Source organism: Orbicella franksi, chromosome 10, assembly GCF_964199315.1.
Source record: "Orbicella franksi chromosome 10, jaOrbFran1.1, whole genome shotgun sequence".
Lineage (NCBI taxonomy): Eukaryota > Metazoa > Cnidaria > Anthozoa > Scleractinia > Merulinidae > Orbicella > Orbicella franksi.
Window position 1 is genome coordinate 15647082 of NC_138154.1, and position 16806 is coordinate 15663887.

The 16806-nt window shown below is 40.9% G+C and overlaps 2 protein-coding genes and 1 pseudogene across 4 annotated transcripts in view; 2 read left to right on the top strand and 1 right to left on the bottom strand.

Moving 5' to 3' along the window:
• Positions 1-5544, top strand: part of LOC145500340 (uncharacterized) — a 140979-nt pseudogene extending 135435 nt beyond the window's left edge. The window contains exon 6 of the transcript XR_014051049.1: positions 4924-5544. The product of XR_014051049.1 is annotated as an uncharacterized LOC145500340 (transcript). The remainder of the gene's footprint in view (positions 1-4923) is intronic.
• A 2919-nt stretch (positions 5545-8463) lies between these two features.
• LOC145500412 (lactadherin-like) lies at positions 8464-12487 on the bottom strand. 2 transcript variants are annotated; one of them, XM_081479934.1, is made up of 3 exons: positions 11747-12487; positions 10904-11047; positions 8464-9354 (listed from the first exon to the last, which is right to left on the bottom strand). In XM_081479934.1, the coding sequence occupies exons 1-3, from the start codon at positions 12056-12058 to the stop codon at positions 9346-9348; spliced, it is 465 nt and encodes a 154-aa protein (XP_081336060.1). In that variant the 5' UTR covers positions 12059-12487; the 3' UTR covers positions 8464-9345. The 2 variants fall into 2 exon arrangements, with proteins under 2 accessions (XP_081336060.1, XP_081336058.1); XM_081479932.1 differs by lacking the exon at positions 8464-9354 and having other exon boundaries at positions 10662-11047.
• Positions 12300-16628, top strand: LOC145500117 (lipoxygenase homology domain-containing protein 1-like). The gene is made up of 6 exons (XM_081479604.1): positions 12300-12359; positions 13906-14062; positions 14493-14516; positions 14965-15155; positions 15710-15866; positions 16536-16628. The coding sequence occupies exons 1-6, from the start codon at positions 12300-12302 to the stop codon at positions 16613-16615; spliced, it is 669 nt and encodes a 222-aa protein (XP_081335730.1). The 3' UTR covers positions 16616-16628.
• The last annotated feature ends 178 nt before the right edge of the window (positions 16629-16806 follow it).

The window sequence follows — 16806 nt, forward strand, 5'->3', positions numbered from 1 at the left end:
ACAACTTTCACTTAAAACTCAATAAATGAATTTCATTTTTAGTTATAAATAGGCTATCCCCCCTGTATTCACACAACAATCTTCTGATTATAAGGCCGCCCAGATAATTTCTGACCACATTACCTTAGAGCCTGAGACTCTATAACTTTGTAACATTAATATTTGTTTACATATTACTATTATCTGGATTTCCCAATAGAAAACTTCTTCTATTGTACATTTTTTTCTATTTTGGCTCAGCAAAAATCCTTTTAGATACTGTCCATGGATGATTTCCACAACATCAATGCTGTAAAAACACCAACTGAGAGAACACTGACCAATGCTCTCCATATGGCAACTCCTCTCCTGAACATTCAGCCATCTGTTGATGGTGGGGAGAGGCAGGGGGCAGGAGCCCGGGAGAATAGGGAGTAGGAATCCGGAGAGAAATGCAAAATGCTAATTTTTGTCATTCATTAAGGCTTCAAATACTTTCAAAAACAAGAACTGAAAATGTTACTTGACTTTCATTTAGTGTCTTTAGAGACTTCTAGGCCGACGGGCAAAGAAAAATTCACCTTTGGGCTCAAAATGAGGCGCAAAATGAAACCCCCTACTACCCCCTGGATAGGATGCTAGTCGATCACAGGGTTACCTCCAGCATTAAATTCACCAGTACCCATATGTACACCTTTGTGGAGAGAGGCACCGTGAGAGTAAAAGTGTCTTGCCCAAAAACACAACACAATGTCCTTGACCAGGGCTCAAACACGGACCACTCGATCCATTGCTGAGCGCACTAACCACATGACCACCGCACCTCCCACCTTGTCCCTTAGGCCTAACCTTAACCCTAAACCTAAAAAAAAGGAGTCTGTAGATTTGAGTCAAGTTTACCTCTTATCACTTGCGTATTTGAGACAATTTCTAATTTCCTCGCTTTGCCATTCAGTTTACAGCACCAAAGCCTGACTTTAAGTGATTCGCAAATACTGACGGAACTTGTTTTTGCAACTTACAACTTCAGACTTTGCACAAAATTTCTCACTGGAGAAAAGCAATGTTGTAGAACTAAAGTGATGAACTAGATGCAATAAATATTAATTTGTAAGAAATGTATCTGTTCTTTAATACATGCTTTTGTGTCTAGTATCTGAGTTAGATGTAGCCAAGATATATTACCAATGGTTTGTAGACGACAGTAAGCCAATTCAGAGACACAGTGGCATAAACAAACCCACTTGTTAGCCAATTTATCACAGGAAAAAAAATAAATACATATAATAATATTATACATATATAATTTATTGCCATCAGGTGCTATTATGTCTTGCAATAAAGTGGTTACAAGTTAAGTAAGAATCTTACAGAAGGGAGGATGATACAATACTATTACTAAGGCGATCATAATTAATTTCATATTGATTCAAAGCATGTGATATGTACATGTATGATTACAATGTAAAAATTATTTTGTAGTGATTGAGCAAAGCTCATCTGAATTAAATTAAATGAAAGGAAAAACAACAACAGTCAATTATTTATGAAAGTTGATACAATGCACATGTAAGATAGGGAAATAGAAATCGAAAAGCTTCAAATGACTGAGTAAACAAAATAAACTAGTGGGTTTCATTGAGGAGTTGATTACTGCCTCTCTGAAATGTGGAATGTCTTTTCAGCATCAAAAGAAGTGAAACATGACCACATCCCATAAGTGGAAGCGGTTTCGTGTAAACAGATACAGGTGTTTGGGCATTTTAAAATATTTAGTTACATGTGCATACATGTACAGGGAAACGGTCTTGAAAATTTCCATGTGCTATCAACATTTAATTGATGGAAACAAAAAAGACCTCAAAAAAGGAAAAATTGTCAATGAACCGAAGATATTGAGCGGTCTTAAATGTTTTCAGTATTTCCAGCGTTCGCTGCGGCCAACAAATCATAATATTTTCGATTTCTACTCCCTTCGCAAACGCCACAATTATATAAATGTAGGCTTAAACAATCTTTAATGATAGAGAAATATCTTGTGAATGAAATGAACAAATGTTTTATTCTTACAGCAAACGGCAGGTACAAAAAAAATATTTCACCCGTTCCAAAAGGCGCAGAAAGTCAGAAAGGTGATAGAAACGCCAAAACGCCAGTCTTTAAAGACAAATTCTTATCAAAGTTTCTTTGACGCGTTGCGAAATATAATCTCAATGAACAAGCACCACATGTCGGCGCAAAGTGAGTGTGAATAAAACGGTCCCGAATTACATGTACCCTAACCATTTCGTGCAAATTACACTTTAAATCCAACCAGTCTTCAAAATCCTTGCAAAAGCTGCACACAGGACAAATTTTCTGCTTTGCTGGATACCCATCGTTGATTTTAAGCAACACGATCCACGCTTCGTCCGCTCGAGCTGGCTCGAGTCAGCAAACTACACATTACTCCACACAAAATGACTCCCCTGTACCGCTATTCTTTACCAACATTGCTTGAGTATTAAAAACCCATTTAAGGACGTCAAACTCACCAATAACGAGAACTATCAAGGATATTTTCGACCTTAAAACGAAGCAAAACACCGATCTCAGAGACTGCTCGATCGAAGAACAGCACAGCCCGATGGTGATGACCACTGACCAGTTACTGTGACGTCAAAAAACGTATTTCCGCGGTGTCTCTCAAACCTAGGGCAAAACTACACAGTCAGTGAATTTCACCACTGTATTACGTATTCCGTTAAAAACACTCATTTCTTTACGGAAAAGTCACTGTCACAGCCTCAAAAACGTATTTTAGTGTCGTGGTACCACAAGTTGATGGGGAAGTTTTTCCGACTTTTGGGGCGAAACGTCAACGCATATAGAAAAGACAGCAAGTGCTTCAAAATTGTCCAAACTAACCGTCTTTCGGTGAAAGAAGATACTAATGCTTCAGAATGCACTGCTCAAAATAAGCTTAACTCGATCTTCGCATTCGCTTTCGACAACATATCTTCGCCTTCTTCATTCTGGGATTTATGGATGAACATTTCAAGCCTTGTGAACGTCTGCAGTTATCAGAAACACTGCTACCGACAGAAACGTTCCGATTGTTTACATCTGATGATCCTGGAAGCTGATTTACACTTGCTTGTGTCAAAGCGAGGGAATCTATTTGACGAGAACTTTGACAGAGTTTAATACTTCGGTAATTGCTGTGACTAAGATGATAACTTATAAGTTTCTTTGTGGTGTTCTGCTCAGGATGCATGGCAGATCTGCCGATGGTGTTTTTTACTTAGCGATTTTAGCTTTAATCGGCCCGTGGGCATTACGGGAGAATAATGCCCTACAATTCAGTGACAATTAACCAATCAGAGCGCGCGTTATATCGGCCACAAGCCAAAGCCATATAATAAAATTTTTTAAAGCCTTTTTCAGACTTCTTTTCCGATTGGTCAACATTTTGTCGCCAGAAAAGTCTTCAACGAACGTGTCTGAAATAAATCTATTTATGCTAAGAAAATTCTGATAGACACGAGAGTCAATTACTGAGGCCTGTGACATAACAGAGTGCAAATTTGTGTGTCTGTTTTGGAAGTGATGTCTTCACCGACTCGTCAACTTTCTTCCCAAAAATAAAGAACAGCGTGTGGGAAATTCGCCAACGGCACAACATCCAGATGGTGAAGGGCTTTTTGATCCAGTACGGCTCGCTTCTATTCTCCTTTGCAGATGTTTAAAAGGGGTCAGCACCACCCTACCCCCCCCCCCCCCGCCCCTACTGTTTAAAGTGTGGGACTGACGCTGAAAAGGTCTGAGAAGGAGACTGGCTTTCTTGAATGCATCTAGAACTTTAGACAAGTTCAGGACAGTTCTTTTAAGTGTCAAATCAGGTTTTTGACCTTTTCCATTTTCTAAACGAAGAACAAAAATATAGCTTATCAATTTTTGATCTTCTTAAATTGACTCCGTTTGGGAAAACAAGTTGATCTACTACATTCACGAACTTCAAGAACACAGGTTGCTTCATGAACGGGAAGTGGAAATGAAGACCCTCTCATCCACCCTCCCCTGTGACACAAAATCCTCGTCCTCGGTCTCATCAGCTGCCTCATTTAGATTATCTCAGTCACCTAATTCAAAAGTTATTGAAAAGGCTGATAAATAAATTCCAACTTAGTTTATTGCTTGTAGGCAATACAAAGATAGTGGCTTGCATCTTGTTAGACAATTCCCAATCCACTCCGATTATAGTACGCTTCACCCGTGTGGTTTGATGACCAAGGACATCCTCGCAGTGCAAAACGTTCTGAAAGCATCTTCTGTCGCGGATATCTATATTACGCCGGGTTTTGGCCTTTCGTGAACTAACTTTGATCTGAATCCCTTCCGACTAAACAGCAGCCAAAACCTTTTGAGACAAACAAACAGCCGTATTAACTCTACATCCTTTTCCTATTGGATTGGTTGTTAGAAAATAACTTGTAGTTATAGTTGCTTAAAGTAAACACTAATTAGGGGAAGGGATTGATAGACTATAACTCAATATAATTATGTGGCGCACCGACAGAAGTGTGGACTTAATAAAATGTCTTCAAGAGTTCGTGAAGGATGTGAAGATCTAGCTGACCTTTATGATAATATTAATGTAATCAGTGTGGCTCCGCCATACCTCTAAATGTCAATAATTAATATTTGAATTTGAAGCACTTTTTAAATGTAAATTAAGGATTCTTTACTTTGTAGAAAGCGTTTCAACCGAAAAGCTGATAGGCTTTTTCTTTTTCAATGTTGAAGGAAGAGTATTTTTCTCTGGAAATTACCTAATATAAAAAACCAAAAAAGGGCGAACGAGTACAGATTTTGTTGAGCCCACAAAGCTTTGGTCAGCAACTAATGGCTAGTGCGTGTGGATAGAGACGATGGTGTTTAACATTGTTTTGTGATTTATGACAGAAGTTTGATGGGAGCCCCAAACCTGAACATGAATGGCCATCTGAGGGCTACTGGAAATCAGAAGACGAGCTGGAGACTGGGACATCAAGTGAATCAGAAGACGAGCTGGAGACTGGGACATCAAGTGAATCAGAAGAAGAGCAGGGGCCTGATGATTAGAATCAGATTTTTTCGGTTGCTATAACAATAGGCTAACATAAGCTGGACAAGAAACTGAACAAGAGGACCAGCAAGAGACTGGAACGGAGCAAATGGTCATGTGATCATCAAAAGGAGCAGAGCATCAGGAACTGTAAGAACTCCACACACCTAGACCTTAAGGTGGTATGGTTGCATTTATGTCAGTTATGTCTTAGCACAGTGGTCAAGTGTACTGCGCGTGCGCAATTCCCGCCAAAACTGACGCTGACAAGTGCAAAGTCTCTCAATCTGTTTTAAAATCCTTTCCTTTGAAGCGAAAACTACTGACCGAACGCTTTGAACGCCAAATATGCACACATAATTTGATAATTGTTGTCTACCAGTTTTGTCGCCTCATATTTTTGTTCAGTGTCGTTGTATTTTATGTGAGATTCTCAGACAGACTTGAAGATTGCAAGGCAATGAAAACCGGAAGTCCAAAGTGGCATTGAGTTTTTTCATTTGACCGCTATGTCTAAGGCGTGTGGGACTAGGACTGAGTAATGTAATCTAACACAGGAAAACCACGATGACGCGAAACAATGTAAGCACAGGGAGATTTCGCATCAAAATAGAGATAAAAATGGTTATCTTACAGGCATTGCTTATTTCACATGCATGTCCTGCTTTTGCGATGTGTGCTGGACTCTTGTCGGAACTATGAGTAAGTTTAGAATTCTCGGGAAACAATTGTGTGATCAAGGCATCAGACCCACAGTTAGTTTCCAGACGTGGGTATTTCGGTGAGCCCACGATCCTCTGTACATGCTGACTGAGTCTTTCCCAAATCGCGTAGATTTTCTGCTCTAGACCCCGCGGCAGATGACCGCGTTTTCAAAGTTAAAAATGTTCACCTGAGAAACAAGATAATCATTGTGGTTAAAATTACCTTGTTTTAGCTCTAATTCAGTGTGAGAGTCCTCTGTGTATAGCGCGGTGTTTTAACCAAGCCTAACATTGTGCATTTGCTGGCACTTAAAGCATCTTTTCACTTGGCACTTGGGGCGAGCATACGACAAAATAAGAATGAAAAGTACTGGGACGAGTGAAACCGTGTGTTTCGAAAAGATGATGGATGTAGGAGCGAATCTTCGCTTTGTTGCTGCTAATTAACAATTAGACCCGTAGCCCTTGCGGGCTACGGGGCAATAACCCATGAGGCGAAGCCGAATGGGCTATTGAACCGTGGCCCTTGAGGGCGAAGGGTCTAATTGTCTTAGTATGACCCAACTAGTCGGACAGAAAAGACAATAATAAAGTTAGCAAATGCAAGTTGAAGAAATAGTTATTTGGGAAAAGCGTCACGCTCGATTGCGCCAATTTCGCTACTCGAGGACTATTACTAATAGACCTCTAGTAGCGTAGCCAATTAAAATGTAGGATTTGCATTAGTCCACTAGTTGGGTGATACTAATGTTGAATATCGCATTACCACTTTGGGATGGGAAAAATCTAAAGACCATACGTATGGAAAGATTATGATGGAGGCTAAATAGAGCCTTTATAGTTATACACTCTTTTTTGTTACAATACAGTTTATAAGAATAATACGGTTGAAATTTGCAAAATTTTAAGAATATTTTAAGAGTAAACTCGAGGCTGAGATTTTGAAAAGAACATCATTTTTTGTGTTGAAAATTCAATTATATATATATATATATATATTTTTTTTTTTTTTTTTTTTTTACCTAAACCGTATAAAATTCTCTCCTTCCCGAAACGGCAAAACCAGCCAAACAACAACAAAACCAGCACCAGCTGTGTGGGTGTCAGACCTCAGACCCTTGAAAAATTTCAGACCCCATAACTTTTAAAACATGTTGTAAACATATACGGACGCAATTCAGTCTCCTGTTGCGACTCGACAGATCTACCTGTTTACACTTTTCGTTACAAAAAATTATGATCAGAATGAAAAATATAAGTCGCAAGACAGATATTTCACTGCTTCAAGGGAGCTAAGCTCGATTACCAACCGCTGTGATCGGGAAAGGAGCCCGCGCTCTTCCCCGAGGAACGTAAACCAGACACGAGAGAGCGACGGAAGTCGAGCCTACCTTGCACCTCGTTGGCAAAAAGTTCGAGACAGGAAGTACTGGGTTTGATGTCCAGGAGGCAGAGGAACAGTTCCACAACTCCAAGGGCATCCAACACGAATTGACTTGGACGAAGGAGAGAAGCTTGGGGACAAGGCAGAATTGCTTTGTCTTGTTACCATGCTCTCGCGTCGCGCCCCTCTTTTTACATCGTGAACGGCTAAATACACGTCTCCAAGAAGATTTCCGCCGATTTTGTTACCACTGTAACCAAGGTTGCTGGTGTTTCAGGTCTGGGAATAGTAAGAGGTTTACATTTTGAAGACGTTAGCGGCACCCGATTTTCGGGGAAAAAAATCACCATTGGGACATACTAAATAAATTACGCTATTTAAAACGGGAAAGTTGGATGTTAGCAGGAGTAATACGATAACAGGTTGACGGAAAATAAAGCCTATGCTTGCACAAATTTTGAACTTCTTGATATTGATTGAAAGAAAAAAACGCTTTTAAATTGCTGATAATGAATCGCAAAAGCTGAATAGTAAGACATTTTTCAAAGCAACGAAGATGTCAGCTAAGTGCACGGAGAGTTTTGTAAGCACAACTTGACACCGAGAGTGAGATTTTTTCCTCCTGCCATATAAATTCACTGCGTAATCTGTTTCTCAACATGATGTTTTCAAATTTTGCTGCGTTTTAAGGTCCAGTCATCTTGATGATTTCGTTCGTTGTGAAGGTAAAGAAACCTTTTGACTCGGGGGAGAGGGGTACTCCCTTGTATACGCTGTAGGGGTATGTGGTGCGCGTTTACTATGGTAGATTTTCACCATTTTGGTCTGAAATAACCAGGGAATGTTCTCACACGCTCTCCCGCAATTGAGTATATTTATATTTGAAGCAATTAATCTTCATTCATTAAGATTGGGAAATTATAAGCCCTTCTTAAATGGGAGTCCATGGCTAGTTACAGACGTGTATGACGTATACACCTTAGCTAATTTCTAAAGGGTGAAGTACGGGTGGCGCTTTAGGGGGGGGGGGGAGAATATACAAGGGTAGTGATCCATTAGCTCGATTACTTGGGGAGCAGTGAAAAAGCGTGGCACTCTTTCCCACTTTTCTCTCCCGTCGCTTTCCCAGAAGTTTCAAACTAACCGAACGCCTGAAACAGAGTTAAAAGAAGGCAACAACTTGGTATCAAACTATCACTAATATATAGATTTAGGCCAGCCTAAAAGCGTAGCTCCTGGGCCGCGTTGTTCAGAGCCAAATAACCCAGGAGAAGGTAGAATTTTTATTTCAGTTTTGTAGCTTTGCGGCGCGGTTTTCTGTATATTGTTTGGCCTTCTGTTTTGAGTTTTAATAATCACTATATACACAAACCAAAGCAGCCAAAAAACATTTGTATAGAAAAAAAAAAGTTATAATTCGGTTAACTTTTAATCCTTGGTTAGCGTTAACCGGCTTCCGAACAATCCTGCCCTGTTTTCAACAAGTTAACCTGAGATGAGCCCGCGATCCAATCGAAAACCAGCACTTGGTCAGCGGTCAACTTCAAAAAACACGCGACCTCGATAAGCTGCAAACTTGAGCCCGCGATATGGTCACGTGATACTGGTCAGCGGATACCTTGTTTTGACAGGTGTCAGTTGATCATAACATGGATGTCCAATATCAAAGAAGTACACGGTAAACCAAGACTGCATGTCTCTGTCAACCTATTATTTGGAGTATGGCGGCCATGTTGCGCGACTCCGTCGTCGTCGCCGTCGTGCGTACGCGCCCACGAGCAATACCGCTAGCCATGATGACCATGAGAAAATCAACTCATGGGTTTCCTTTTCTCTCCTATATGAGTATGGGGCTCCGCTTGGCGGCCCTTCGGGCCGCCGGAGCTCCGCTATCAAATTGCTGCATAATAACCCAGTTGAAGTTCATCCAAGTGAATCCCAAGAACAGGGCAATAAAATGCTTCAAATGTAAACTCCATAGTAGCGGACACTAGCTAAGAAAGAAAAGTGACTCGATTTATAATTTAGTTACAAAGAAATGATATAAACTGTTTTTGATTTTGGAAAGCTCTTTATTCTATACTCTACGAACTTGAAGATATGACAAACAAAACCCCTACAACTACTCCATGTACTTCAAGTTACTGCACCGTCTCCCGTGTCAGCAGCGCCTGACTGAGCTGCTCTCTTCCTCAGATGCCCTGAAAAAAAAAATTATTTAGTTTCGTCTGAGAAGATATATCAAACAACTGAGACAGTGGCTCATCACACTTCCAAAACCCTCGAATTTGGTAAAAAATACTTGCTGCAAGTCTTGTTTTCAATTCTCTTCTCAGTGTTTGGAAATGTGATAAAACGTTCTCCCTCGTATGAAATATACTACTTCAAGATACCGGAGATTCAAATTTATCTTTTCTAAACGCTTTTGAAAGTTGCACAGTATCTTTGTACTTTATTGTTGTAGCGAAAGAAAATCTGTCCAGTAAAGTTTTGAATCATTTTTCTGGGGGGAAAATTCACAAAAATTAAAAGACACTTGTATTATAAGGCAAGGGTGAAGTACATAATAGAGGGTGGTAAAGGGTATTTTCGTGAGCCGTGATCGGCCCTTTTTATTTCCTGTGAAATATGAAATAGCCATTTTTTTCCTCGTGAATCTTGATTTCCATAGTCGCCCTGAACCGTGATTTTCCAAAACCTTCTCTTTTATTTTCCGTGAAGCGTGAAATGCCAATGTTGTATTTTTCGTGAATTGTGAAAGGGCCGCTTTATTTTCCTTGAAACGTGATCTATACCCCCCCCCCCCCACTCCCTTTACCATCCTCATAATAGACAGAAGATGGAATCAAGAGCAGAAGCCTGTGGGATACCACACGATAGGACCCGAATAGAAGACCTTATATCCCCCGTAAACTGTTTTCGATCAATCGTTTAAAGTTCTGGTCAAACAGACTCGCAGGTAGATGCAAGTTGAAAAGTTGAGTGTACTTGCGACTGCGTTTGGCCAGGCCTTGCGTGCACTTGCGTTGACTTGCGATGACTTGCGCTCATTTTGGTTGAGATCAAATTTGCCCGCAAGTCGACGCAAGTTTTTCGCCGTTTGGCCACCCATGCAAGCCAAGTCAACAAAATTTGTTTAACAACCTGTTAGCCAATGAAATACAGGATTTTGGCCGCGCCGGAAAAAGCCAGTAGGCTTAAAATGTTTTTGTTTTTGTTGTTGTTTTTTTTTTCTTTGCGACTTGCATGGCATTTGCGTGAAAACTTGCGAGTCCGTTTGGTAACCCAATACACGAGTTCAACTTGCGGCTACGTGCTACTAGCGAGTCCATTTGGCTAGGGCTAAAGACCTGAACCAGGTATGATTCAAAAATCGACTTGCCTTCTTTCCGTCTTGAAGTGGGCAGAACAGGCAGAGTCGCAACAGTTTGTAATTTGTGTATCTGAAAAGGGGCGCTTTTGAGATGACCAATAATGAACGAATAGCCTTTTGACGTGTTAGTTTCATCCACAAGCATGGAACTCAAAAGAAAAGAAAGGAAACTTGACGCTTTCACTAGCTTGACAAAATGTAAGCAAGTAGGATATTCCATAAACCGTGCACCCCCGGCACGTACTAATGCTCTTCGATCATACGAATACAAGGTGCCCCGCGATAGATCAAACCACGAGCATCACGTTGTTATTTTAAGTGATTTCAGGAAACCAGGCATGTGTTCTTCAGTTATGGTTATTTCAGTCCACTCTCACCTTGATTGGACAGCCGTATAGCTCAGTGCGCATGCAGATATGGTTAGTCCATTTCAACCGATGGATGCGGACAAAACGGGCATGGAATGGCGGGAAGATCTGGTGAGCAACAATGGAGTCCCGATCAAAGTTGCCCCGAAAAACCTGCAAAAAAAATAAATAAGATAGCAGCTGGATAAAATAATTTAACATAGTTGTTATAAAGTTTACAAACTGTCTCCATCAAATCTCTATTCTTGTTTGCTGGAGGCATACTGCTAATTCTGTTTGACATCGAGTGGTAATTAATGTCAGCTTATGTCATATGCTGCAGGATTTATGGGATAACGGTATAACGGTTTTTTGAACTCTGAAGAAGGATTATACACCGGAAACGTTTGTTTCTTCAAAGACTTTTATGACATGGTCTGATAATTTGTTATCAACCTATAAGCTATTTAGGCCGGATTTATGGGATGCAGACCTGACGTCATTCCTACAGATAATAGTGTGATTGTTGCTTAAAACTCGGTCGGGCCGGTGCCATATGTGCCGATTGAGTTTGTTGTTGGTTCCCGCCTTGCTCTGAGAGTTCTCCGGTTTCCCTCCCTCCACAAAAACCAACACTCCAAAGTCCAATTCGATTAGGATAGTGGACCTGCATGAAAGCCAGGAAAGGCTTATGTGGCTTCCTCTGTAAATGTAATTGTAATTTATTTATGCTACGGGTTTGTAACGGTGCATGTAGGTTGTCCTTGTATACGGACGGGAACTGGCGAACTCTGAATGCTTCGATAATGAGGTACTACGACGACACTTAGTAGCACAGAAAGGATGAAATGAAAGCCAAAATCAGTTGGTTACCTTCTTTCTACCCCGCACTGTGTACTGAACCCAGAAAGAACCTGCAAGGCTGTAAGACAGGGAATAACTGGTTATCCAATTGGAATTATCTCGTCTTCCTTGTGTTGCTACTTTGGTAACGGTCGTGGGAGTTCCAAGATCAATCTGCAGCCATTGGTTGATGTTATTCACCTTGGCACCCCAGACGCCTACTTCACCTGAAGCGGCTACAAGGTTCAAACGGGCGAGATTTGCAGCGTGGTTGTTTTTGGCAATAGATGACGCCGTCATGACACTGTCTTGAATGCGGCCATCGTCAATTCCTATTGACATAGAGCAATGAGAGCCTAAACAAAAATGTAACTGTCATAAGCAAAAGGGCGCAGTAAGTGACAATCCAGTCCTGGTAATGTTTTTTCCGCCGTCCAAATATATGGTATTTCACATATCACTTGCTTGCCTCGATCCACAAATTGTACAAATAAGATCGCCTCTTGCATCTAAAAGAGAAGACTTCTTTCTTATTCTCCGAGCGAGATGAAGGCATCATTCGTTTCTGGAAAGTTGGAGACAGATGGACAATAAGCAGTCATTGGATGACGTTTTTCGTGTTATCAGGAATAATCAAGGGGAGGTAAGTGTATTCAGCCGAGGACAAAGGCTGAGGTTGGTAACAGGCTGAGGCTGATACCAAGACTTCGATTGTTCAGGATATCATAAAAAACTGAGTTCAATAACTGCCTAACAAATAAAGAAGCCTCGACTGTGGTCTGTTCTGTTGTAAAGCACGCAGGAAGCGGTAGAGCACGAAAGAAGTATAGGGGAAAACAAGAGAGGAAGTCGAGTGTTTTTCCCTACTTCTTGAGTGCTCTACCGCTTCCTAAGTGCTTTATAACAGAACAGAGCAGAGTCGAGGCTTTTTTATTTGTTTTATGATAAAGAATCCAATAATTTCCCTACGCATTCGGCTGAATTTTCAAACCAAACTTTATTTTCCAGCGTGTAAAAGTGGCGTCGGCCGTGCTCTGTTCTCTGATAAAGCACGCTAAAATAAGCCAATCACAATCATTGTTGGAATTGTTCAAATAATTTGATTGGACAACGAAGCGACAGCTGTCAATCACAAACTGGACTTCAGCTAAGCCTTCAGTTTCGAGTAGTTTCGAGCGGCTTTCGAGAGAAGAACGATGCCTCCAAACTTCGCATTTTAGTTAATTTTCAAATAAGAATGTGAAGGCAGGCAAAGGCTTGTAGTCCATAGGAATCCGGTCGTATTGTGGCTCATGAAAACGTGCACTTTTCCAATGGAAATTACGAAACCAGGAACTCAAATCTTTCGGACGAAAATGCGAAATGCTGAGTTGAATTTGAAAGGAGCTACAGTTATTTAAGCCTACGGCCTGCAGCCGCTTGCAGCAAGATTACCCGAACTAGCGTAAAAGTTAGACGGACTAAACTGCTCCCACTGGTTCTACTCCGACCATAGAGGAGAAGATCTAGATCAAGTTTTGAGCTGACCACTCGTCGGTTCACTTCGCTGAGATGACCAGAGAACGAGGGTTACTACACTGCATGTAAGTGTTGTTTTGAGCAAGAACACATCTTCGCTAATCCGCGCAAGGGATGATGGGTGTAAAGGGCGAAAACCGCTGGCTGAAAACAAAACTAAAGATTCTGTAATCTGGAATCGCAGCGAATAAATTATTGTCTGGAAAAACAACAAGATTTACATAAAAGTTCCTGACACAGACATTAAGCTGCACTCTTGGGCTTACACACCCTTACAGTGCTTATCTCGATACAGATGTATAAAAGGGTATCGGTGAACTCTTGGGATACGGTGACAAGATGATAATACTGTGATGGGTGATTTTTTTTGGGGGGGGTTGCTAACTGATATTGGAACAGCATCTTTTTCAGGGGGGAGTAGCAATGCTACTAACTACTGCTCCCATGGTCTCGTCCTGTCATTGTTGAACTAGTTGGCTCCTGATCTGATTTACCATTTTACTTTTCAAGATGCGATCAGCTCTGAATTTAGCTGAGAACTACATTCGCAGTAGCCTCCTTGGCAGCCGTTATTTAGCAGGTGAAGCGTTGCTTGACGACCCGAGTAATGGCTGTGAAGGCCACTTCATTTTCAATTTCCGGTTTGAATTCCATTTCTGGTTTGTTTCCAGATCGAGAAGCTGCATGTCTGCCATGATAACTCTGGCCGTGATCCGGACTGGTACCTAGAGGAAGTGACCATTGGTGTGCCTGATAAAGGCGAGCAGTACATCTTCCCTTGCCACCGTTGGCTCGTCGGGAGTCAACGAGATGTTGATCTTGTTCCTGGTATGTCCTTAGGAGTTTATTTAATAGGAACTTCGTAGCGTGGAAAATATATTATGGGCTATAACTTAAAAACAGCAATAGTGGAAAGAGCAATGAGGAAATTACCGAGACGACCAAATTTGACGCTCCTGGCGATCTTGAAAAAAGACTGGAGAGCAAGGCCTTGACGAAACTTTTCCTAGTTACAGATTCTTGAGATTTATCTGACTTGTAAAGACTGAGTTGCACAAAATGCTTTTCTATTTTGTTAAAAATGAATAAATAAATCAGATCGTGGCATAATGTGGCTATACACCTCGTGTAAGCCACAGAAAATGGTCGCCATCGCTTTTTTATGACGCGTTTCTAGGTGTAAATCTGTAGCTTTCCGAATGTGGTTTGTTCGAATTTCTCCACTAGCCTTTTCTGGCTTTTTTTTTTTTGAATTTAGCGGAAACCGAGGATTTGTTGCAAGGTAATAAGAAATGGTATATTAGGTGATACAAGTGTCATGTCTGGAGGGAAATCATATTTGAAGAATTCCAAGCGTTCTCTGTTTTTTATAACACGCAAGTAAATACAAACCTTTCTCAAAAACCTGTTTTCAAAGGAAGAACGTAAGATACTGCTGTATCAGTTAAAATTAGCATGTGAACAAGCTCCGACTGGAAGGGTCCGACCGCGACTGGAAGGGTCAAGAAGAAATTGGCTGAGAGTGAAGTGGCCGAGAGGGGAAGGGGTGGGGGATTGGGGCGTCTCCCCTCCTATCTCTTCCCCTTCCTCTCTCTTCTATTCTCTTTCTTCCCGCTTTCTCTTGCCCCCATCCTCTACTGGAGAGCCTTTTTCACAGCCGGATTAGTTCAAATCAGCAGCCATTGTTTAGAAGGTTCCCTTGTCTTGATTCATGACCTGTTAATCCACAGATGTTGACTATCGTATCATGATCAAGACTGGTGATGAAAGCGATGCTGGCACAGACGCCAATGTTTATCTTCAGATGTTCGGTGAGAAGGGAAAGACGCAGAATTTCGCTCTGAGAGAAGAGGGAGACAAGAGGAGGTTCGAAACAGGACGAATGGATAAATTCCTGATCAGGACTCAAGACATTGGAAAGGTGAGGATAATAAAGCGTTTTCAAATGGCTTTACGGCAACCATGTCGATGTTTCCAGAAATTTCTCTCTTTTGTGAAATGAGTTCTTATGGAAAATTTCCTATTGTTTGGGAATAATAGTATGTCGTGAAAACGTTCTTTAGGAAAGTCTAGTGAATTTTTGGTGTGTACTTTTCTGCAGGACCGAGAAACGAGGCGAGAGAGATTGCAAGGCTCAGTTTCCCAGTTAGAGAATCGAAACGATGATAGATAATCAATGATGAATGTTCTGTTGTAGACACATTTGTGAAATTTAAAGAACACATGGGGGACAGTGTCTTAGACTCAAATTCTTGTTTTCTGAGCTATTTGTGTTTCATCAGACCAGTTCTGTCATTAAGTGTCACTTTTAAGTCAAGGGTTTTTGGGATTCTTATAGATTTTTCAGTGTTCTCTCGAAGAGGTAGACGTTGTAGGCTGTTAGTTAAACGAGACAATCTTATCTTTCAAGAGAGTAGAGACCAGGTGGGATAAGTTGTTGAAACATTTTTTTTTTCTTATCTTCTTTATATCCAGCTTAGCTCCGTTCGTATCGGCCGGGATAATAAGGGTGTTAAGCCAGGTTGGCTGGTTGATAAAATAGCAATTGATGTGGATGAGAAGGATGAACACTACGTTTTCTATTGTAACCGCTGGCTTGGAAGTTCAGACACGGCAGTCGAGTTTACGCCAGGTAACGCATTGAATTCTACTTGAGCATGCTTAAGTCACGGCATAAGATTACGCTGGACAAAATTATAGATTACCTCTAGGATGGAGGACATGGCTTTGCACGTTTACTGATGTTAGAATATTTGTTTGGAAAAACAAGTTAAGATCAGCAGGTACAAAAAAAGTAAACCAAAAGGAAATAAGACAACCAGACTGACAAAGGGAGGCAGCTTGGTCGAGTTGTTAGGGCACCGGACTCGAAATCCGGAGCTCGTGGGTTCAAGTCCCGCTCTGACAACTTAGCTGGAGTTGTTTCTTGGTAGGCCCTTCTTCAGCTCCTCGGTCATGCTTGTAAATAGCCAACTGGTCTGTTTCCTGCCAGTTGCGATTTTTAAGTCTATTGCGTTAATGTAAAATATTACTTTCGTTCAGTATAGTTAAAGTGCCATGCCTGACAGCTAGCTAGATGTAGCTAAGCGCATCGGCCACTATAAACATTCAACATTTAACAGTTTTTTAACGCTGTGTTTTTATATGTGCCGTTGAACAGTAGCCTTTAAATCACGTTTGTATTGTTGGCGTGAATACAACCGTGTACACGCTCTGAGTAGATTCTGTCATCAAAAAAAATATTTTGCAATTCTTTGCAGGGAGAATTTGTTAGTTTTCTTAAGTTGCTCTTTACTTGCAGAACAAGGATTTTTACCAGGGCAAGATGGAATGTACACAGGTACTAATGACATCCATCTTTTGACCTTTGGTTGTATGTGAACTGTAATCATTGTAAACAGCAAATGGATAAGCCATAATCAAGATGTTTGTTTAACTATATCTTATTTTGCCGACTCTGTTAATTATACCTTCTCTTTAGTTCTTTATTTGTATTGTATATTGAACTCTTTATCTGTTTTCTGATTGGCCGAAAGCGTACAGTGAATTTTCGAAATCAGCGCCTGTGACGT

Coding starts and splice junctions, on each gene's coding strand:
- LOC145500412 (XM_081479932.1), bottom strand. CDS start 12,058: ATGTCAATAGGAATTGACGATGGCCGCATTCAAGACAGTGTCATGACG. Junction 11,048..11,746: donor CAGTGCGGGGTAGAAAGAAG/GTAACCAACTGA, acceptor TTTTTTTTGCAG/GTTTTTCGGGGCAACTTTGA.
- LOC145500117 (XM_081479604.1), top strand. CDS start 12,300: ATGGACAATAAGCAGTCATTGGATGACGTTTTTCGTGTTATCAGGAAT. Junction 12,360..13,905: donor TCAGGAATAATCAAGGGGAG/GTAAGTGTATTC, acceptor GTTTGTTTCCAG/ATCGAGAAGCTGCATGTCTG. Junction 15,867..16,535: donor GGCAGTCGAGTTTACGCCAG/GTAACGCATTGA, acceptor CTTTACTTGCAG/AACAAGGATTTTTACCAGGG.